General features: G+C 40.4%; 1 protein-coding gene across 3 annotated transcripts in view; it reads left to right on the forward strand.

Moving 5' to 3' along the window:
• LOC126163104 (mucin-6-like) overlaps positions 1-24,226 on the forward strand; it is a 92,336-nt gene that overhangs the window by 29,310 nt on the left and 38,800 nt on the right. For all 3 annotated transcript variants that reach the window (XM_049920024.1, XM_049920025.1, XM_049920026.1), the window contains one exon: positions 3,918-4,088. In XM_049920024.1, the coding sequence (XP_049775981.1) occupies positions 3,918-4,088 (171 nt within the window). The remainder of the gene's footprint in view (positions 1-3,917; positions 4,089-24,226) is intronic.

Genomic DNA, 24,226 nt, shown 5'->3' on the forward strand with positions numbered 1-24,226 from the left:
CTTAAGTGTATTTCATGATATAAAAGAACAGTTCAGTCACATTCCCCACCTTCTTCTTTTCCTGAACCCATCCGCACCCTGTATATTGTCCGCCGCCTCGATCCCCCTCACCCCTTGGTGTCTCCCTTCCTCTCCACCCCCAGCCCATTGCCGCGCCTTTACCATTGTATCCCACCCTTTCTCCATCTCCACACCCTACGCCTCCTTTCCCAACGCAACTACCAGCATCTGCCCCTCCTGGATGATGAGCTTAGCCCTAACGTCTACCCTCCCTACCAACTCTAGCCCCACATTCCTCCTGCCTCCTCCTCAAGGCTCCCTGTCCTCCCCCTCCCTTCTCCTGAGCGGCTTTCCCCTCCTACGCCCCCCCCCCCCCCTCCTGTGCTCCCCTTCAGTGTCTCTGCATTCCCTCCTGCCTTGCTAATTCTCTATTATTCCACTCTTGAACAGTGCATGGAGGAAACAAACACACATATCTTTCCTTGCAAACTCTGATTTCCCTTATTTTATTATCATTTGGTATCTGTCGTTTGCAGCCCGCAGCTTCGATAGGCAAACATTCTTGGAAATTACCACCTTTTTTTGAACAGGTATATTTTTCGTTTATTTTTGGAGGATTGGGGGGTTACAAATTCAACCTCTATATGACAACCCTGCGTTCATTAATCCTGTAACCGTTTTTATGCTCGTTATTAGCTAAGGAATATTTGTTACTAAGAGGTCAAGTGTGTTTTCACAACCATTTATTATACGCTTGGCCTCGTGAACTAACTGCTTGAAATAATTTTCAGAGAATCCTTTTAGCCCAATTTCGGATGATGTTTTGTGCTTACCTCTGGTTTTAAACACATATTTTCGCCAACATATTGAGGGTAAATTAAAGTCACCACCAACTTTACCTGTATGAGTCCGGTGTGTGTAAGTTGACTAGTAGGTCTCTGTGTGTTGCAGTGGGGGGTGACAAGTTGACCACAATTAAGTTCCTACAGTTCTTTGGCTTTATTGCCAAGTACGTGAAATGCTACATTTTGTGGAGAAGGTATGAGATTGGCCACCATTCTTATATCTGTGAATGGGGATCAGTGTAAGTGGCATTCTGTGTGTCTTGTACGTAGCATTGTCAGCAGGACGAGATACTATGTTCTATCTGTAGCTGGCCGTGGCTATAATTTTTCTATATATTTTTTCTGACGATTATGTTTTTGTACAGATTTTGTTTCATTATAAATGTGATTTTCATGGTTAATATAATGAAATTTGTTTTAACTATGTTAGTGAGGTTCGGTTTTCGATACTAGATATGTTGGTGAGTTTTGGTTTTGTGGTACTGTGAACTTCGTTTCAGCTATACAGGCCATGTGAAGTGTTAGATTAGAGTTGTAGGTCGGGTCATGAGTGCCTTTAGCAACATTTGACTTTTGCAATGTCCCAGGACTTATTTTGTATTAAGAGAAACAATACAGTAAGTGAGAAAGTGAGCATGGCAGCCGCCCACCTTTCCACGTCACACCTATGACACTGTCAGATACCGGATTTGTCAAGTTATGTAGTTTTGTGGTATATGGGTTTTGTTTGAACTATAAAGGTCAAGTGAAATTTTCAGTACCTGGTTTTGGAGCTACGTGTTTGGGATTTTATTATTATGGACTTCGTTTGAGCCATTTAGTCCAAGTAGAATTTCTGATACACGTTTTAATTTTTTTATTTTATTGTGGTGTTGTTGATGGCTGAGGATTTTGTCTGCCTGATTTTTGCATTAGTATTTGTTTTAATGTCTTCATTATTAAGACCGTCGTATATTAAGCTTGCTTTGTCCAAAACCCCTTAATTTCCTTAACTGTCCCGCAAGTGTAATGTTATCTCTGCAGTTAAATATTTTTCCTTTCATTTGTGTCTTTTTGCGCATCTAATGAGTGATGTAATGCTCACTGAATTTTGTAAGATTGAAATAGGGTTGCCCACCATCTTGATGACGCAGGTCGAAGACAGTGATACCACAATCATCAGTTTGCCGAGCATGTAAATCTAGACATATCAACATTTCTTCTACTAGTACATCATCCGCAAATGGATTATGGAGACGTATGGGTGACTGGAATCAAAAATTCCTTGTTGATGGTGTTAGAGGTGAAAACAGCACTGTTTTTGTCACTTCTTCAATGCCTAGTCCTGCCTTGACACTTGCATAATTTGTGTATCTGCCACCATTTCTGCTATCTGACATCTGTGATTATCAGCAAAAAATTAAGACTTTTCGTTCCCTTTGCACACTTGAGGCTATTTGACTGATTTTGTAACCACATTTCTTTGTGTACAATGTTATGGGTGAAAAATTTACAGTGTACGGCTCTTTGTAATTATTATCTGGACTCTTATGTTTCTGAGTGACATTGTTTGTAGAATCATGTTTGTCATTATAGCTATTTGATGCACTTACTTTTATATTTCCAAGTTTTGTGCTTTCTCCACGGTGGTCTTTGCCTCATTGACATCACTGGTAGCCGATATTTCTTTGAGGTTGATCCGATTCTCTGTTTGTTGAGTTTTACAACCAAGGTTTTGCAGCTGTATCTCCAGTAAGGCTACAGTCCTTTAAAGTTCATCGATTTCACTGTTTTTTTTTTTTTTTTTTTTAGTTAAAATGAGACTAAAGTCATCACAGTGTTTACATATGAATGTCAGTGTATTTAAACTTGCCACAGTTTTTTTTCACTAGACTTTGGTCTTGTAATGATTTGTTTATTTACTTATTTATTTATTTATTTATTTATTTATTCCTCTTTCGCAGCAGTAACATTTCCAGGTTGAACCAAAATACTTTTTCGCACTGAATGCATAAAGACTCATCCTTTTTTATTTACATGATTTCTTAAGAATTCTTTTTATGCATACAATGATCTATAATTAACCATTTTCAATGTTTTTCTCTTCCTCTGAAACACAAACCACACAGATACATACATCGTACTACTACACATGCTAAAATTCAACTAAGAAGTAGAATGAGTTGCCAAGTAGTTACTATCTGGTTTTTATATGAAGTTAGTTTCATTTACTGTTAAATTCTTTACATCAATGGGTAGGCAATTAAAGATTTTTTGTGGCTGAATACCTCTCTCCTCTCTGTGCCACACTCAGGCTGAGTGATGGATAGAGTTGAATGCTTTCTCCTTCTAGTATTATATTCACAAATGTTAATGTTGTTTTCCAGCTGTGATTGTTAACAATAAAACTCATTAGGCAGTGCCCAAGAATATGTTGCCATGAGACATTACTGAATGAAAATAGGAAAAGTAAATCAACTTTTTGACTTATTCATCATGAAATTCTAATATTATCTGTAATGCGAAAGTTGCCAAACTTAGACATTTAAGAAGATAACATGTGACATCTGGTTATTGTTCTTATCAATATCAACACTTAAAAATGTAGAATATTTTGTTTCATTTATTGATTTACTGTCATTCAGTGTTTCTAATGATGTAGTCAGGCCTGTGCAGTACATGACATAACTGCAAGAATTTTGTTTATCTGAATTGAGTGATAGCCCATTTGCAGAGAACCAGTAGTAAATTTTCAATAAAATATTCACATTTTAGACAGAATTGATTAGAATATTTGTATTGTCAGCAAAGAGAAATATTTTCCCTCCACTATGCACTATTCGTATGTGATATAGATGAGACTGCTTTACTTATTTACTTGCCAAATGCTTTGCCATTTCTTCCACTTCTCCCATGGTCTCCCCCTTTCTTTTCCTACTACTTCCCCCAACTTGCAGTATCACAGTCCTCATCACAGCTTTCTTCTTCTTTTTTGCACTGTGCTAGTGCAGATGTAAAATGTTTGGACATGTTACACTAATGTAGCTGTAAGTAATATTTAACATAAATATGTCACATTTTTCTTTTTTGTAGGTAGAGGAGCAAGATGAAATGCCAAGGCAGATATGCTTGAGCTGTCTTAATAAATTGGAAAGTACATATGAATTTTATACCACCTGCATTTATGCTCAATCGACAATCCAGAGACTACTGAGAGCTGAATCTCTACAAGATAGTGATCATGTTAATGAACTTGGCAATAAGGTAAACATTGCTGTTAATTATTTTGATTAAGGCTTGAAAGTTAGCCAAGCCACCAAAAGGGGAAGAACTATACTTGAGAAAAGGTGAAATGACAGAAATGAAGGGGAAGAAAGTAAACCAGAAATTCAGTAAACATAGTTGTTTCAAGAACAGAACATGAGATTTAAAATATGCCCTTTTTACAAGCTTTTGTATTCGGCTACTGTAACGTTCAGATGGAAACTCTAAGGATATTTAGCAGGAGGTGGATGGCTGTGACATATTTCAAATTATTGAAAAAAATTAAGAGCTAACTGGGATATCTACACTTCATTTAACACAGAGCCATTTTAGATGTAGATATTTTCAGATATTTGCATTTTTTGACCTAGAAATTGGGTACAATTGTGTGAAGGATTAGCCTTGATGACAATTACTATGTAATAATTTTCTGACAGATTTAAAATTAAATAGAATATTTGGCAGCCAAGATCATGTGTTGTAATATCTTTATTTGTTTTTTCCTCACTGACTGGTTTCAGCAGAATCTAGTTGTCGTCTTCGAATTTTCTGGAATAATTCTACTGCACATAAATTGCACAAAAAATAAGTAATGCACACACCCCTAATAAAGCAAAGTCGTCACATTGGCTTGTCAAATATATGCAGCTGCGTAAATAAAAATCCATAGCACCAGCAGTGTGCACTGAAGTGGAGTATTGCCTGATGTGCCATCACTATAACTGCTCCGTTGATGAACTTGGCTCCATTCCAGGGCACACTGTTAGTGCTACGGACTTTTTATTTACTCTGTTTTATGTTCCTGAGAAGCCAATGTGGCACATTTTGTTTTATTAGTGGAGTGTACGCTGGTTATGCACAGTAGTATTATTTCCAGAACATCCAAAGATAACAGCTACCCTCTGACAAAATAGGTAATTGAGGAAATTAAATGAAAATAAAAATATTACAACATGGGATCTTGGCTGCCAAACATTCTTATTAGTGAAATATCAGATCACTCCCAGCAATGTGTGCAACTTATAATTTTAAATTAGGCTGTTGCTTGTTCCACAGATGGTATGCACTACAATTAATTACTTGAAACTCTTCAATATGTTACGTCATTCCCATTTCAGATGCACATTTCAAGTTGTTTGTTGGCCAAATGATTGCAGTGTAATGCAATACTTCCTACAATTATGGTAAATGCGTATATTTATAGAGTCAACATTCTATACAAAAGTAACTTACTCTTTTTGCTAACTTCGTATCACAGAGTAAATTGTCAAGGTCTTTTATGACTGCTTAATTTGCTGTTTCTGTACTGTATGAAGGCTTAATATGTGTTAATTAAAGAGTGCTAATTACAGATACTGTCAATTTTGAACTGAATTATTGCTGGCAATTCAGTTTGTGATAGAGTATATGTGCAATATATGTGAAACAGAATTTGCTCCAGGAGACATAATGTACACACATCAAAAAAAATTTTGCATCACCCCCGTTCCCAGAACTCCTGAAGATAGATGTTGACTCTGGATATTGTATCACGGACACAGTCCCTTTGACTGTTCAGAGATGTCACTAACCCTGCCCAAAGATGTAAACAACCATGCATGAGCAGCGCCTGTTAGACAGAGGGGGTCCGACAGCCGATCAGTTCCAGTCATTCCACTAGGAAGGAGGTACACAGCTCATATTGTCTGTAGTCCAACTGTGCCTAGATGGTCAATACTGTGGTTTGATCGCGTTTGTGCCAGGAAGGGCTCTCAACAAGGAAAGTTGTAGCAGTTCGCCTACTTTGTTTATTTCATGTGTTGTATTTGGTGTCGCGGTACTGGCTGAAAAAATAGGGACTGGATGTGCAACTACTGTAAATGATGTAGCCAACATATGCACAGTTGCGTTTCACAGTCTTTTACTTTCACTTTTCACAACTCCCCAATAAGACACAGCTATAAATGTATATGGCCAATGCACTATTGTTCTAACTTCCCATAAGCTTCATTAATAGTTAGCAGCTACAATAGTTTCCTGTTGAACATCTATGAGCAGTAAAAGACTAACCACACAGTTCACAGTCTTTCAAATAAATTGAACAGTCACTGTCATTGCTTTGACGCACAACCTATTGGTGTAACACTTATTTCACTGTTAAGTTGATGCATTGTCGTCGTTCTAACCAAAACATGTTCCTCGTCTGAAACTTGACCATAGACAGACTGACTCGTGACCAAAATTCAGGCCCTTATGTATCATCACAATAATAGGTGCTCAGACTAGACATTGTTCGATGTTTATTTACAAAAATTACAATTAAAACATAACTCATTAAATTAACTGAATACTTTGAAAAATTCCATCTTTGTAACAATGTCTTCTACTATAAGAGTTAGGCCAAATTCTTTGCTTAAATCACGAAATTAACAAATATAGTTAGGCAAACAATACTTTTGACAAAACTGTTAATTACTGTGGAATTAATTAAGGGCTGGCTTTGCTAACACATTTTCAAATATAGCCAAATAGATACTTTAAGATTACTAGTACTTCGTCTTCCAAATGTTTATAATTAGTACAGAACTTATATTTGTTTATACATCAACAGTAGAATTTAAGTTACGAAACAATTACTGATTTCACCCTATAGCAAAATACGCTTACTAGGCATAGTCGAACTAAATTATAGAACCAATTACACGCATAAACTAAGCATAAAGTAGGATCTGGTGTTATTTTCTTTAAAACTGAGGACCAACCTTTATCTTTTACAATAATGCAGATTCTATTCACATATGTTAATGGTAATTAGTTAAAAGTGAAAAAATGAATTTTAAGGAGACAGATGGCGAAACAAGGGAGAAGTAAAAATTATCCCAGCTTGCTTCATCACAAAGTGTCCAGGCGTCTCGAAGTGAACCAAAGCGAAATTGTTTGCACATGGAGGAGATACAAAGAGACAGGAACTGTCGATGACATGCCTTGCTCAGGCCACCCAAGGGCAAGGTGGATGACCGCTACCCACGGAATAGCACGGAGGAACCTTTACTGTAATGCCACCATGTTGAATAATGGTTTTTGTGCAGCCACAGGAAGTCGTGTTAAGAATCAAATTGTGCACAATAGGCTTCATGATGCGCAACTTCACTCCCAACATCCATGGCAAGGTCCATCTTTGCATCCACGACACCATGCAGCGCGGTACAGATGGGCGCAATAACATTCTGAATGGACCACTCAGGATAGGCAACACATTCTCTTCACCTATGAGTGTCGCATATGCCTTCAACTGGACAATCGTCGGAGATGTGTTTGCAGGCAACCCGGTCACGCTGAATGCCTTATACACACTGTTCAGTGAGTGCAGCAAGGTGGAAGTTCCCTGATTTTTTGGGTAGAGATGGGCAAAACTGTTCTTTTCAGAGATTGGATCAGAACTGTTCGCTCCCTGAAATGAATTAGCTCTTTTTCATGACTCACCACTCATTTACAATAGACAATAAATGGAAGGCACATTGCCCTTTAAACTTGGTTTATTCCAGTACTATACCTGTATTTTGATCTTATTTGATCCTATTTTGAAGTAACACAGATAATGAGTAAGAATTTTGTATTGTTTATTGAAATTTCCACGATATGACAAAGTTTTTGATTATTGATTTATTTTGCACTATCGTGGTTTTCTGGGTGATCGGAAAATGTTGTAACTTGAGATTTACATTAACAATATATTTGGCTATAATGTATTAAAATTTCATTAACCTCATACAAATACATCGCAAGCCATATATTTTTAAAGTGAATGTTTCCTTCCGAAGACGCCTAAAATCGCAAAATCCGTACCAGAATAAGAAAAAAAAATATAAATTTGACTGTAAAACGAAAGTGCTGCATATAGCCTTACGCAGAATAAAACAAGGAAAATATTGGTGTATCACATTTTGCGATACGTTTATCGGTTCGCTCGTAATTAAAGCGTAAATTCGAGTGTCCATAATAAAAATCCTATAGTAAGAGGAGTCATCAGGAACCTAATCTAATCAGTTTAAACAAATAAAAATAAAATAAAAACAATTGATGTATACATAACATAATAATGTAATATACATAGCGGTATTACTACGAAGAACAATATCCGGTAGGGACGAACTCCGATGCAGAGGCGCTGAGTCGAGCAGGTCGAGCCGCGAGCTGTATTACTGCGTGAGCTGAGACCGCAGAGACCAGAGTGACACCTGAGTCGCTTTGCTCAACGCTCTGGCTAGAGTCGAGACGGTGGGGTGAGCATTGAGCGGGCGAGTTCCGAGGGTGGGGGGAGCGGTGAACTCACACGCTCCGAGACAAATCGTCCGTTCCCTTGCGAGCAGGTTGTTGCAAGTAGTTCCTATGTTATCCGCTAGGTGGCTCTCTGTTCTGTTGCTCGCATCAACTGCCCAGAGGGCAGGACGTGCGACTGAAACGATCGCCGACAGAGTGCGATGCGAAGTTAAGCTGCGCCAGACACTGCAAGCGGCAGACGACGCACAGAGACGGCACGGCATATGTGAAACACAAAATCCAATGGGGCACTGCACAAATCAGGCAGCCAAGGTAGAAGCAGGGCAGAGGCCGGCGCTGGCTGTGTTGTGTGGCGTGCACTGTGCTCTGACCAGCAGAGGCGCTGCTGATATGCTCCGTCTCTCTCTCTCTCTCTCTCTCTCTCTCTCTCTCTCTCTCTCTCTCTCTCTGCCGTGGGAAACGTTTGGAGCTACCGTTCTTTTTTTCTGAATTACTGATTGTTCACTCCTTTGAAAGATTCAACTCTATGGGATCCCCCATCTCTGGTTTTGGGGTGGCATTATGTGGGGCCGACATACACCGCTGGTGGTCATGGAAGGTGCCGTAACAGCTGTATGATTCGTGAATGCCATCCTCTGACTGATAGTGCAACCATATCTGCAGCATATTGGTGAGGCATTTGTCTTCATCGATGACAGTTCGTGCCCCATCATGCACATTCTGTGAATGACTTCCTTCAGGATAATGACATCGCTCGACTAGAGTGTCCAGCATGTTCTCCAGACATGAACCCTATCGAAAATGCCTGGGATAGATTGAAAAGGGCTATTTATGGACAACGTGACCCATCCACCACTCTGAGGGATCTACGCTGAATCGCTGTTGAGGAGTAGGACAATCTGGACTGACAGTGCCTTGATGAACTTGTGGAAAGTGTGCCATAACAAATACAATTGTGCATCAATGCAAGAGGACGTGCTACTGTGTAGCAGAGATACCGGTGTGTACAACAGTCTGGACCACCACCACCTCTGAAGGTCTCACTGTATGGTGGTACAACATGCAATGTGTGGTTTTCATGAGCAATGAAAATGGCAGAAATGATGTTTATGTTGATCTCTATTCTAATTTTCTGTACAGATTCCGGAATGCTCAGAACCAAGGTGATGCAAAATTTTGTGTGTATTGGTGCTGCTTGTTAGTTCTTTTAACGTAGAGGAGAGGGGGATAGGCTGGGGGGGGGGGGGGGGGAAAGGGGGGGGGGCAGGTCTCTCAGACCCCAGGATGAGAGGGACCACCTGTCTGCATTGGCATTGAAGTAGTGCTAAAGGAACTTGACACCGTAAATCCTCCAGGGCTGTCCATAAACCGTGAATCCTCCAGGGCTGTCCATAAATCCATAAGAGTATGTGGGAGATCTCTTGTGAACAGCACATTGCAAGCCATCCACGATATGCTCAATAATGCTCATGTCTGGTGAGTTTGGTGGACAGCGGAAGTGTTTAAACTCAGAAGAGTGTTCCTGGAGCTACTCTTTAGCAGCTGTGGATGTGTGGGGAACCAAGTTGTCCTGCTGGAATTGCCCAAGTTCATCAGAATGCGCAATGGAGAGAAATGGATGCAGGTGATCAGACAGGGTGCTTACGCATGTGTCATCTGTCAGATGTACCTAGACGTATCAGGGGTCCCATATCATTCCAACTGCATACCCCCCCACACCATTACAGAGCCTCCGCCAGCTTGAATAGTCCCCTGCTGACATGCAGGGTCCATGGAATCATGAATTTGTCTCCATACCTGTACACATCCATCCACTCGATACAATCTGAAATCAGACTTGCCCGACCAGGCAACATGTTTCCAATCGTCAGCAGTCCAATATCAGTGTTGACAGGCCCAGGTGAAGTATAAAGCTTTGTGTTGTGCTGTCATAAAAGATACACAAGTGGGCTTTCGGCTCTGTAAGCTCATATCAATGATGTTTCATCGAATGGTTCGCATGCTTACAGTTGGTGATGGTCTGGCATTGAGATCTGCAGCAATTTGCGGAAGATCTGTACTTCTGTCCCGTTAAACGATTCTCTTCAGTCATCGTTGGTGGCGTTCTTACAGGATCGGTTGCCAGCCGCAGCAATGTCAGTTTTACCGGATTCCTGATATTCGTGGTACACTCGTGAAATGATCCTATAGGAAAATCCCCACTTCATCACTACCCTGGAGATGCTATGTCCTATTGCTTGTGCGCTGACTATGACACCCTGTTCAAACTCACTTAAATCCTGATAACCTGCCATTGTAGCAGCAGTAACCAATCTAACAACTGCGCCAGACTTGTCTTATAAATACAGTGTGAATCGCAGTGCTGTATTCTGTCTGTTTACACACCTCTGTATTTGAATACGCATGCCTATACCAGTTTCCTTGGGGTTTCAGCATGGTATCTGTTACGAGTTCAACACTGGACTGTGGTTTTCATCAAAAATGTATTACAGTGTTCACAAGTTTGCCCAAGAATGTCTCTTGTGGCTGTTGTGAATGCCAAATTTGGCAATTTAGGTCAAAACAACAACACAAAAGCAATATTAACTATTGGAGCCTGAACAAATGAATCATAAAGTATTGCAATTATAACAAAATCAGAGACTTGGCAGTTATATACTGTAATAAACAGAGAAATAAAGGCACAGATACACCACAAACAAGCTATATTTGTAACTCCGTACAATAAAACCCCAAGTTATCTTATTTTATTATTTTGGGGGAAACTTAAAATCCCAAGTGTACTTGGGCTACATAAGAACAGACTTTTGTAAAAAATAAAACTCCACTTATATCTGTTCCAGCACTGATTAAGTGTTCTACCACTCAAGAGCATCTGGTCATGCATTTTTAGCATGCTTGTTATGTTTTGCTTGAGTTGGTTGCCACTAGAAATCGTCTTCCACTGCGTGCAGCTTTGCATACTCGATCAGTAAGACATGCACTTTCAGCCTCTGTCCTGTGTTATTGTTTAGGCAATGCTTGCAGTGAAAAGTGCTAGACAGTGGTATGAGATAAGTACATCCACTGTGCTCCAGCCAGCACCTCAGAGATTTGTGTTAACAGGCAAATGTTGTGAAACACATGGTTAGACTTCATAGCTACACAAAAAGTAAAAGACTTCAAGTTTCAGGTTATTTTAGTCAAAGTCCAGTGCACGAGTATACTCTGGATTTTATTATGAGTGATCTTCAAAATTTTATAACTCATTATTTTGAGCTTTCAAAGCTATCTGTCTATGCCTGTATGTAATGCCATTCATTGTTTTCCGTTAACAAAAATATCATTTTTTGGAACGTAATTTGAAAAAAATCATTATGTTAAACATAAAATTATTAGATCTGTGAAAAATCACTATTTCTCACTCTTGCAGTAGAGTATTGAAATTTTCTTCATACTGGGAGCTGTCTTTGTAACGTATTTTTTCTGACAGATTAATTTACATAAATAACAATGTAATAAAATTACCTGTAATTGCAGCTCTGTTTCACTCCTTGATGTTTTGATAGAGTGCTAGAAAATCATTTAAATCTTTAACTGAATTTCTTGTATCAAGAGGATTTGTAACAAATCCCATTTCAGAATAGTTGACAACTCTTTTTCCATCCCACAAAGAGTCCCTTTTATCTTTTGTAATGACTGCTATTCAGTGAAATATTTATTTAGAAGTCACCAAGTAGTCATACCTATAAACACTACAAAAAGTGGAACATCAGCAGTGCCTGTAAGATATGTGACAAGAAGTGTTGCTTCATACTATAGTTCGTTGTCCTCAGGATGAAGCCACAAGTGCAGTTTAATGTAGTAGATTAAATTGATAAAATATTGCCCATCTTCCTGACCATGAACACCTTAAAGTAGGCATTGTGGCACACAGCAGAGTTGGTTAGTTGGTAAATAATCATTGTTATTTTAAACAATTAAATTTCAGGCATGTAGTCATTTAAACTCCAACCCTTTTGCTGGCATTTCAGCTGCACATCTTTCAGCCATCTTTGAAGTGAACCGAGAGACAATCTGTATATCATTAAAAGGCAAAAATGCACATTAATTTAATGGAAAGCCCAAATGAAATGTAACTAATGTAAAAAAGGAAAGAAAAACACTCACCGAATAGTTGAGGTGTTGAGTCATCAACAGGCATGTAAATAAGACTGAGAACATCGCAGTGTTTCAGATGAATCCGTTTTTGAGAAGAAAAAGTTTTGTATAAAAGTTAGCAGAGTTAATGCAAGGGAATATCACAAGCTTAACCTCATATTTTAGAGAAAAGGAACACTTCGAAGATGTCAGCCCCAGCAATTGATCCCCTGTGAAAACTTGGGCCATACTTCTGATAGTTCGCAATTATGAATTTCTGAAAGTACAGCTTTTAAACTTCCACACTCACCAGTTTTTTGTCACTCACTCCACTCCACTGCAGCCGTGTAATGCACGAGTGCAAAGTATGGTACAGTGGATTGACAGCCAGTGCCCTCTTATTCTTGGGACGTTGAAGGCCAGTCCCGATGCAGTTGACATCAATAGTTCCTTCCCTTTCCTTTCCTTTCCCCTACCTCCACATTTAGTTTACATAATATGTATCACAGCTGCAAATTCTGCACAGTGTCTGTTCTTTCGGGTATTTCTCAAGGAACAGGCACCATTCATTCTTATAATTGATTCACCTCAATGGACAATTAATCCACCACCTTCAGTGTGGATGCACAACTATGTTCTACCTCCTGTGGGAATCTCAAAGTGGCGGGCACAGGACATATGGATGGGGACTGTGAATAGGTGATGCTAGGTGGGAATGTGGGTCGACTGGGAGGTGTGCCAAGATAATCCATGCAACTGCTATAAACACTGTGTTCAGGTGGCACATTGGTTAACGCAACCTCGTAATAAGCAGGAGATCCTGTGTTTGAATCTTCGTCCGGCACACATTTTTACTCGTTGCCACTAATTCCGCATAAAGTCCCGATGAAGCAAACATCAGTAGTGCCTTCCCTTCCCTTCTCCTCCTCCTCCTCCTCCTCCTCCTCTCTCTCTCTCTCTCTCTCTCTCTCTCTCTCTCTCTCTCCCCCCTCTATCCCTCCCTTCCACCCACCCTCCCTCCCTCCCTCCCTCCCCCTTCCCCCCTCCCCCTCCTCCCCCCTCCCCGCCTTCAATTTACGTAATATGTATGTTGTTGTTGTGGTCTTCAGCCTGAGACTGGTTTGATGCAGCTCTCCATGCTACTCTATCCTGTGCAAGCTTCTTCATCTCCCAGTACGTACTGCAGCCTACATCCTTCTGAATCTGCTTAGTGTATTCATCTCTTGGTCTCCCTCTACGATTTTTACCCTCCACGCTGCCCTCCAATACTAAATTGGTGATCCCTTGATGCCTCAGAACATGTCCTACCAACCGATCCCTTCTTCTGGTCAAGTTGTGCCACAAACTTCTCTTCTCTCCAATTCTGTTCAATACCTCCTCATTAGTTACGTGATCTACCCATCTAATCTTCAGCATTCTTCTGTAGCACCACATTTCGAAAGCTTCTATTCTCTTCTTGTCCAAACTATTTATCGTCCATGTTTCACTTCCATACATGGCTACATTCCGTACAAATACTTTCAGAAACGACTTCCTGACACTTAAATCAATACTCGATGTTAACAAATTTCTCTTCTTCAGAAACGCTTTCCTTGCCATTGCCAGTCTACATTTTATATCCTCCCTACTTCGACCATCATCAGTTATTTTGCTTCCCAAATAGCAAAACTCCTTTACTACTTTAAGTATCTCATTTCCTAATCTAATTCCCTCAGCATCACCCGACTTAATTCGACTACATTCCATTATCCTCGTTTTGCTTTTGTTGATGTTCATCTTATATCCTCCTTTCAAGACACTGTCCATTCTGTTCAACTGCTCTTCCAAGTCCTTTGCTGCCTCTGACAGAATTACAATGTCATCGGCGAACCTCAAAGTTTTTATTTCTTCTCCGTGGATTTTAATACCTACTCCAAACTTTTCTTTTGTTTTCTTTACTGCTTGCTCAATATACAGATTGAATAGCATCGGGGAGAGGCTACAACCCTGTCTCACTCCCTTCCCAACCACTGCTTCCCTTTCATGTCCCTCGACTCTTATAACTGCCATCTGGTTTCTGTACAAATTGTAAATAGCCTTTCGCTCCCTGTATTTTACCCTTGCCATCTTCAGAATTTGAAAGAGAGTATTCCAGTCAGCATTGTCAAAAGCTTTCTCTAAGTCTACAAATGCTAGAAATGTAGGTTTGCCTTTCCTTAATCTTTCTTCTAAGATAAGTCGTAGGGTCAGTATTGCCTCACATGTTCCAACATTTCTACGGAATCCAAACTGATCTTCCCCGAGGTCGGCTTCTACCAGTTTTTCCATTCGTCTGTAAAGAATTCGCTTTAGTATTTTGCAGCTGTGACTTATTTAACTGATAGTTCGGTAATCTTCACATCTGTCAGCACCTGCTTTCTTTGGGATTGGAATTATTATATTCTTCTTGAAGTCTGAGGGAATTTCGCCAGTCTCATACATCTTGCTCACCAGATGGTAGAGTTTTGTGATGACTGGCTCTCCCAAGGCTGTCAGTAGTTCTAATGGAATGTTGTCTACTCCTGGGGCCTTGTTTCAACTTAGGTCTTTCAGTGCTCTGTCAAACTCTTCGCGCAGTATCATATCTCCCATTTCATCTTCATCTACCTCCTCTTCCATTTCCATAATATTGTCCTCAAGAACATCGCCCCTGTATAGACCCTCTATATACTCCTTCCACCTTTCTGCTTTCCCTTCTTTGCTTAGAACTGGCTTTCCATCTGAGCTCATGATATTCATGCAAGTGGTTCTCTTTTCTCCAAAGGTCTCTTTAATTTTCCTGTAGGCAGTATCTATCTTACCCCTCGTGAGATAAGCCTCTACATCCTTACATTTGTCCTCTAGCCATCCCTGCTTAGCCATTTTGCACTTCCTGTCTATCTCATTTTTGAGATGTTTGTATTCCTTTTTGCCTACTTCACTTACTGCATTTTTGTATTTTGTCCTTTCATCAAAAATTCAGTATCTCTTCTGTTACGCGAGGATTTCTACTAGCCCTCGTCTTTTGTACTACTGTAGTAGGCGTGGGCTTCGTGTCTATCTTGGCCACAATAATGCGTTCAATAATATGTATGACAGCTGCAAATTCTGCATAGTGTCCATTCTCTCAGACATGTCTGAAAAAAACAGACACCATGGATTCATATAACAAAATGAATATACCTAAACAACTGAAGAGTTATTGTGAAATTTAGTTAATGATTTTCTGTTTACTATTTAATCATGCCAATTACACTGAAGTTTTGAAATCCAAAGAAAATAATGCACAACAGTGATGTTAAGAATTAAATAGTGCTGCACTGCTTCTTTAAGGCACACTCCTTCATTTCATTACTTTACTTTGCATTTGTGAATCACAGCAACAAAAATTTCAGAAAAAGATAATGTGAGCGAATGATAATTGTTGTATGTGCATGTTTAAAGCTTTACGTTTGGGTCGCATCTGCGTACTATCATAATTATGCTCCAATTTTTTGCACACGATTGATTGCTGGGTCTAATATCTTGCAAATGTGCTTTCTTCTCCTCAAAATATGAGATCAAATGGGTGAGGTTTCCTTGTTAGTTTTGTTTGTGTGCCTTTTTTTGAGGAATTGGTGGGTTCACCTGTTTTGCTAATGACCAGGAGAAAGAGTTTTTGACAATACATTATGTATAATGTTTGCTGTTGTTGTTGTTGTTGTTGTCTTATCTTTATTCTGCTTCCAGTCTTTTTCAACTGAACCATGACAAAGTGACGATCTATCAGTAGAAACATCTGCTTATCCTGAGTTATTTTCATAGTGCAGCCTTGTGATGCATGCACTGATGGTTGGCTGATTTTTCCCCATGTTTGAATTGCTTTGTATATTTGGCATTTGTACCACGTTTCTGCTATGGCACTGGAAACTAGTTGAGCATTATGATTTGTTTCATCTATATATGTCAAAGTTGTCATGCAGAATTTAAGTTGACATTGATGCTATGTTTTATGCTATTACTTAATGCAAATGTTGCACTTAATCGCATTTCCTGGAATCAGTACTTGGCAGTTGCACTAACAATCGGACATAAGCTTGGTGTTTGAGGCTCTCTTCAGCACATCTGTGGAACCCAAAGCAAACATAGATAGCTTTTGAAAACATGTTTTAAACTTAATAACTGGAAATGTATGAACTGTGAACATTTTTACATTATTTGTTTTCGATGCTAACTGGTTTCCAGCTTAGAAGGCCATTGTCAAACAACCATCTTGAGTATGAAGGTATTCTGCCAAGGAGTGACATAATCTTCCATTACTAATGACAAAGTATAGTGTTATTTTATTCTTGTGTATGTATTAACAAGTATGTTATATGAGGTTTTCAGTTGTGGAGTTTTCCAATGAAACGTATTACCTGTAGCTCATAATTTTAATCGTTTTGTAATTTAAAACCATGAAAGACAGTTACAGTGACCTTGCTGATTCTAAATAACACATTTGTGACAAACTTGCCTCAAGTCCTTACTATTAAAGCTTTGGCAAGTCAAGGATTTACCAGGTGCGTGACTGATTTTAATGTTCGTTGGGTGCTGTTTCATCTAGGGTATGGTCACACACCAATTGCATCACCCAGCAAATTATTGTGCTAACTTCAGTATACTTTAATAATTGCGGTCAGTGGCGAAAATTAATAATGTTCTGATGAACACCAGCTGGTTTAGTTTAAAAATAAGTGTTTATTGATTCTTCAAGTTTGTGGACTAACACCAGTGATTGATAGACTCCTGTGCAATATCAAGTGCAACACACCATGTTATTGTTTGTAATAAAATTCTTGTGGCTGACTGTCGAAAGATGTAAAAGTCCAACAGTGTGTATACGACCCGGAACAACTGGAAAATCCAGGGAAAACCTGGGAATTTTTTCATCCGGGAAAAACCTGGGATTTTTTTTAGAATTCCAGGAATTTTCCATTGTTTCTGTTTTCAGTTAAATTTTTGTAATTTTGACTGGTAAGAACCGATACTCTAACAAAGGATATTACTGTATCCCACTACTGCAGAATAATACTGCAGCAATAAAACATGAACGAGAGAAAAACGAAAATTAAACTTAAATTGCAAATTAAATGCACCATATACAGCGACAAAACACAGTGCTCATACAAGCATCTGCCAACAGCAAAATGTGTCAAAGGCTTTAGGAAGACTATGCAATGCTTTGTAACAACAAATTGTCTCCGATGAACGTGACGTCACAACTGTTTACATTAGATTTGTTTTAGCAGTTACAAGCAGGATCATGCACATGCGCAGTTGAGTAGTACCTTCTCCCGCTTCTGGCTACAGGAATGTGGCTGTCGGCTGTGAAAGCAGTCGCAGCAAGCAGCTAGATGCTACCGGGAAAAATTTTACTGGAGCGCCCAAGCTGCCAGATACATGCATGCGCAGCAGGCCCAGATCTAGGAGTGGGGGGGGGGGAGGGGGGGGAATTCATATTCTTGAGGGGAAAAAGCCTTGTTTCACAAAGCGACTAGTATCCAGCACACGTTAGTCTATTGATTATTCGTATGACTTTGAAACGCATTCCTGTCAGTTCTTGAACATTTTTGAACACATTCTAAGTTGATTTCTGAATGAATCGTAAGTTGATTTGTGAATGTGTGCATAGTGAACATGATGTCTCTGTCAGGGCAATCCTCGTCGCATGTAGAAACAAACTTTCCTGCAGACAAAAGGGGCTGTACGAGCCGAGCGGAGTAAGGCCGAACGGATGAATGCCAACCGCTGTCTGATTGTTTGGTTGATTGGGTTTGTGAATGATGAGCATAGTTATAATTACTAGTGAAAACCATAGATTCAGACTACAGGACTGAAAATAAATAATTAACAGGTAAGAAAGATTACGTATTATCTTCTTGGTATATCCAAGAAAATGACATTTTGACAGAAAATTTTTGGCCAGATCGCTATAAAGCACCAGTTGTACAGTCCCTGGGTAGCAGCCGCTTTAAGTTCTATTCTGGAAGAAGCGTGGAAAATGCGTTGTACGAACATGTAACAACGCCTAACCGAAGAATAATCGTGGGATAACTAAACTGGTGATTCTGGAAGAGTTAGTGAAGTTAACCTGCAAATAAGCTTTGACATTAGCAGGAATAGTTACAGAATTAGTGATAATAAGACTTTGTTAGAATGAGGAAGGAGAAGAAACTGGGACATCACACAAATTATGGAACAATATGACGATTCCAACTTTGTATAAAAATTTCGTAGTACTACTTTTCGATCTCGTGCTTGAGAAACTGGAGCATATGAATGAAATGTGAAACTATTTCCTAACGTAAAGCTTTTTGCTTGTAGTAGGCCTAATAGTCAATTGATATTGGTACTTTGTGAATTATATTCTGTCACTTCAAAAAAGGACCGTTTGTGCCAAAACAGTCTCGTTTATTTGGTTTGTGTTACAATTGTTGCAGTATTAGAAAGGCCTATTTTGTTTTATCTAGCAGACAGTGACAAAATAGACGTAATCAGATTGGGAAACCACACCAGTCTTGGGTCCTATTTGTATTAACAGCTTTTTCAGTATTAGACAATGACATTTTGATTTTTCATGTAGCAAAACATTTGAAAAACTTTGATGAGGTAATAGATGCTTTCGCAGAAAGGAAAGCATGCCATGTAAAGCTGCAGTAAGATTAGAGGGAGAAAAATTCTAGGAGCTAAGGATTGAAGAAATGTATTGTCCTGCTTGTCTCACGTCTTTACGGGGTTTATGTATTCTATATTTAATTTTATGTCACACAAAGCAGCATGTTGTTAACTGATAGGAAATAAAAAGTGCAAATTTTCTGTAAGTTTTTTTTGGAAGGAGGGAGGGGGGGGGAGCAGGATGTTAAACCAGCTGACTGTAAGCAGGAGAGGCACTACAGGACATTTTAATTTCCACTGTCCTGAATATGGTTTGATGGCATCCATTACAAAATGTACACGTTATCAATTCCACAGAGCAAAGTACAGTGACGTACGATAGAAGAATGCAGTGTGAGGAGGCGAGGCACTGCACTTTGGCACACTTAAGACCAAATAACATGTGTTATATTTCCTCAAACACATATGTTTTACGCATCAGACTTTCTGTAAAGATGTGCGTGCGCTACAAAATGAATATATTTTTGAAAATTCGATTTTTAAAATATATATATATATAATGAAAGTGCTGGCAGGTCGACAGACACACAAACGAACACAAACATACACACAAAATTCAAGCTTTCGCAACAAACTGTTGCCTCATCAGGAAACATGGAAGGAGAGGGAAAGACGAAAGGATGTGGGTTTTAAGGGAGAGGGTAAGGAGTCATTCCAGTCCCGGGAGCGGAAAGACCCTCTCCCTTAAAACCCACATCCTTTCGTCTTTCCCTCTCCTTCCCTCTTTCCTGATGAGGCAACAGTTTGTTGCGAAAGCTTGAATTTTGTGTGTATGTTTGTGTTCGTTTGTGTGTCTGTCGACCTGCCAGCACTTTCATTTGGTAAGTCACATCATCTTTGTTTTTAGGTATATTTTTCCTTCGTGGAATGTTTCCTTCTATTATAACTATATATATATATATATATATATATATATATATATATGTGTGTGTGTGTGTGTGTGTGTGTGTGTGTGCGTGTGTATACCCGTCCCTTTTTCCCCCTAAGGTAAGTCTTTCCGCTCCCGGGACTGGAATGACTCCTTACCCTCTCCCTTAAACCCACATCCTTTCGTCTTTCCCTCTCCTTCCCTCTTTCCTGATGAGGCAACAGTTTGTTGCGAAAGCTTGAATTTTGTGTGTATGTTTGTGTTCGTTTGTGTGTCTGTCAACCTGCCAGCACTTTCATTTGGTAAGTCACATCATCTTTGTTTTTAGGTATATTTTTCCTACGTGGAATGTTTCCTTCTATTATAACTATATATATAAAAATAGAGGGAAACATTCCACGTAGGAAAAATATATCAAAAAACAAAGATGATGAGACTTACCAAACAAAAGCACTGGCAGGTCGATAGACACACAAACAAACACAAACATACACACAAAATTCTAGCTTTCGCAACTAATGGCTGCTTCATCAGAAAAGAGGGAAGGAGAGGGAAAGACGAAAGGATGTGGGTTTTAAGGGAGAGGTTAAGGAGTCTTTCCAATCCCGGGAGCGGAAAGACTTACCTTAGGGGGAAAAAAGGATGGGTATACACTCGCGCACACACACACACATCTCCATCCACACATATACAGACACGAGCAGACATATTAAAAGGCCAATCGCAGTGAGGCCCTGGACGTGCGGAATATTTGTGTATAGGGAAGTGGCATCAATGGTTACAAGGATGGTTTCCGGGGGTAACAGATTGGGTAAGGATTCCAGGCGTTCGAGAAAGTGGTTGGTGTCTTTGATGAAGGATGGGAGACTGCATGTAATGGGTTGAAGGTGTTGATCTACGTAGGCTGAGATACGTTCTGTGGGGGCTTGGTAACCAGCTACAATGGGGCGGCCGGGATGATTGGGTTTGTGAATTTTAGGAAGAAGGTAGAAGGTAGGGGTGCGGGGTGTCGGTGGGGTCACATCAACTTTATTTTTAGATATATTTTTCCCACGTGGAATGTTTCCCTCTATTATATTCATATCATTAATTTGAACCCAACAATTACGTTTGTTATTGTCACTGTTGCATTTCGAAATCTTTTCTGTCGTCTTATTTTCTCTTTCTGTTTTTGCCAGTAGTTTCACTTTGTATTCACCTTCTCCTTTTTACCATTATCTACTATACAATTTTATCCCACCTATATGTACTCAATAATACGTAACCCACTTCCAAACCATAACCAAAAAAAATTTTTTCCACTTTCAACACTACCGCTGCTATAAAATCCACCATTTCTAGTTCACAAACAGTTCCTTTCACCTATTAAACAACCATTTTGGCTAGTTCTAATAACTTTTGCTATTATTCCATTTCCGTTTTTTCCCACATCATCGATAATTTTTAGCCGCTTCCCACAGGTTAACGTCATTATTTCTTCGTCAGACAATTGTTAGCCTCATTTTCATAATCTGCCACCACAAAACCACTCCTTTTAATACATTTACATGCAGTTTTTTCGAAATTTTCCCGAATTTCTCCACCCTTTAACGTGTTTTGGCGGCAACACAACCACCTAACCTTTGTACACATCGTTGTCTACCAACCCAAGTTCACCACAGGATCAACATAGCCCAGCTTTAACCAACACTTTTTCGCCTTTTTTCACACCAGATCTCCAGTTACTTTCTAGTTCACCTTTATCTCTCCCCATATATTTTTATTTTGATTTTAATTTCAGCCTAATGTTACACTTTTCACCTTCTAATACCATGTCACCCTCACAACACCCCCACAACGACCCCATTAAGTTTTATTTACATTCCCTCCGCAAACATGCCTTCGCCCTAGCCAGATTACACTCCCATATTTTATTTTCTCAGGCTTGTCTGACATTTGGCATTACCCCCAAAGGCCTCACACTTAAAGTTCCCATCTCTGGCTGCAACCCTTCTTTCCATCAGTCCCTATACCAGTTCCAAACTGAACAATCCATTGCCCTCACCCACCTAATCCTTCACCTACACATCAACTCAGCCAATGAACACACCCGTCAACTCCTATCCTTAATAAAAGTCTTCAATCTTTCCTCTCCCACATCCACACCGGCTGTTCAGAGCATCTTCCTACAGGCCAACCACAAATTAGAACAGCATGCCACCCTCCACCTCAAAAAACTATCCAATCTTCTGGTTTCCCACCTCTGGAAAGGCAACTCACTCACCCTTCACAACCTTTCCAGCAAACCTCAACCTCCTCTCATTGCACACAAACCCAGTCTCTCCCATCTACTCAATCTCCCACTTCCAGCTCCACTCCCTCCAAACCCTCAAAATTCCAGTCAACACAATCTGGAACCACAACACCCTAATTCAGTAGTAAACCTTTCCTCCAAACCTCTCTCCCAATCCGAAACCTCAGTCCTATCCAAAGGCCTCACCTTCAGCCCCACTCCCAGATTCAACCAAACAGCCCTCGTCAAAGATTTACTGTCCTACACTCGTACTCTCTGCTGGAAATACCACTTTGCCATGAAGAAAAATGATCCTAATCCTACTCCTAATGATCCAACTTCCCAAGACACTATCCAAATTGAACCCTTCCTGGAACAGTTCCATCCTCCGTCACAGCGGGACCCACCTCCTCTTCCTCAAAATCACCCTCTCCAAACCTTCCAGGAATTTCTAACTTCCAGCCTTGCCTCTCAATCCTTCTTAAAAAACCTTAATCCTACTCCCAACATCGCCACTGCTGAAGCCCAGGCTATCCGTGATCTGAAGGCTGATCGATCCATCGTCATTCTTCCGGCGGACAGGAGTTCCACGACCGTGGTACTTGATCGTCGGGAGTATGTGGCTGAGGGACTGTGTCAGCTTTCAGACAACACCACATACAAAGTTTGCCAAGGTAATCCCATTCCTGATGTCCAGGCGGAGCTTCAAGGAATCCTCAGAACCTTAGGCCCCCTACAAAACCTTTCACCTGACTCCATCAACCTCCTGACCCCACCGACACCCCGCACCCCTACCTTCTACCTTCTTCCTAAAATTCACAAACCCAATCATCCCGGCCGCCCCATTGTAGCTGGTTACCAAGCCCCCACAGAACGTATCTCTGCCTACGTAGATCAACACCTTCAACCCATTACATGCAGTCTCCCATCCTTCATCAAAGACACCAACCACTTTCTCGAACGCCTGGAATCCTTACCCATCTGTTACCCCCAGAAACCATCCTTGTAACCATTGATGCCACTTCCTTATACACAAATATTCCGCACGTCCAGGGCCTCGCTGCGATGGAGCACTTCCTTTCACGCCGATCACCTGCCACCCTACCTAAAACCTCTTTCTTCATTACCTTAGCCAGCTTCATCCTGACCCACAACTTCTTCACTTTTGAAGGTCAGACATACCAACAATTAAAGGGAACAGCCATGGATACCAGGATGGCCCCCTCGTATGCCAACCTATTCATGGGTCGCTTAGAGGAAGCCTTCTTGGTTACCCAGGCCTGCCAACCCAAAGTTTGGTACAGATTTATTGATGACATCTTCATGATCTGGACTCACAGTGAAGAAGAACTCCAGAATTTCCTCTCCAACCTCAACTCCTTTGGTTCCATCAGATTCATCTGGTCCTACTCCAAATCCCATGCCACTTTCCTTGACATTGACCTCCACCTGTCCAATGGCCAGCTTCACACGGCCCTCCACATCAAACCCACCAACAAGCAACAGTACCTCCATTATGACAACTGCCACCCATTCCACATCAAACGGTCCCTTCCCTACAGCCTAGGTCCTCGTGGCAAACGAATCTGCTCCAGTCCGGAATCCCTGAACCATTACACCAACAACCTGAAAACAGCTTTCGCATCTCGCAACTACCCTCCCGACCTGGTACAGAAGCAAATAACCAGAGCCAGTTCCTCACCCCCTCAAACCCAGAACCTCCCACAGAAGAACCACAAAAGTGCCCCACTTGTGACAGGATACTTTCCGGGACTGGATCAGACTCTGAATGTGGCTCTCCAGCAGGGATACGACTTCCTCAAATTCTGCCCTGAAATGAGATCCATCCTTCATGAAATCCTCCCCACTCCACCAAGAGTGTCTTTCCGCCGTCCACCTAACCTTCGTAACCTCTTAGTTCATCCC

Source organism: Schistocerca cancellata, chromosome 2 (assembly GCF_023864275.1).
Source record: "Schistocerca cancellata isolate TAMUIC-IGC-003103 chromosome 2, iqSchCanc2.1, whole genome shotgun sequence".
Lineage (NCBI taxonomy): Eukaryota > Metazoa > Arthropoda > Insecta > Orthoptera > Acrididae > Schistocerca > Schistocerca cancellata.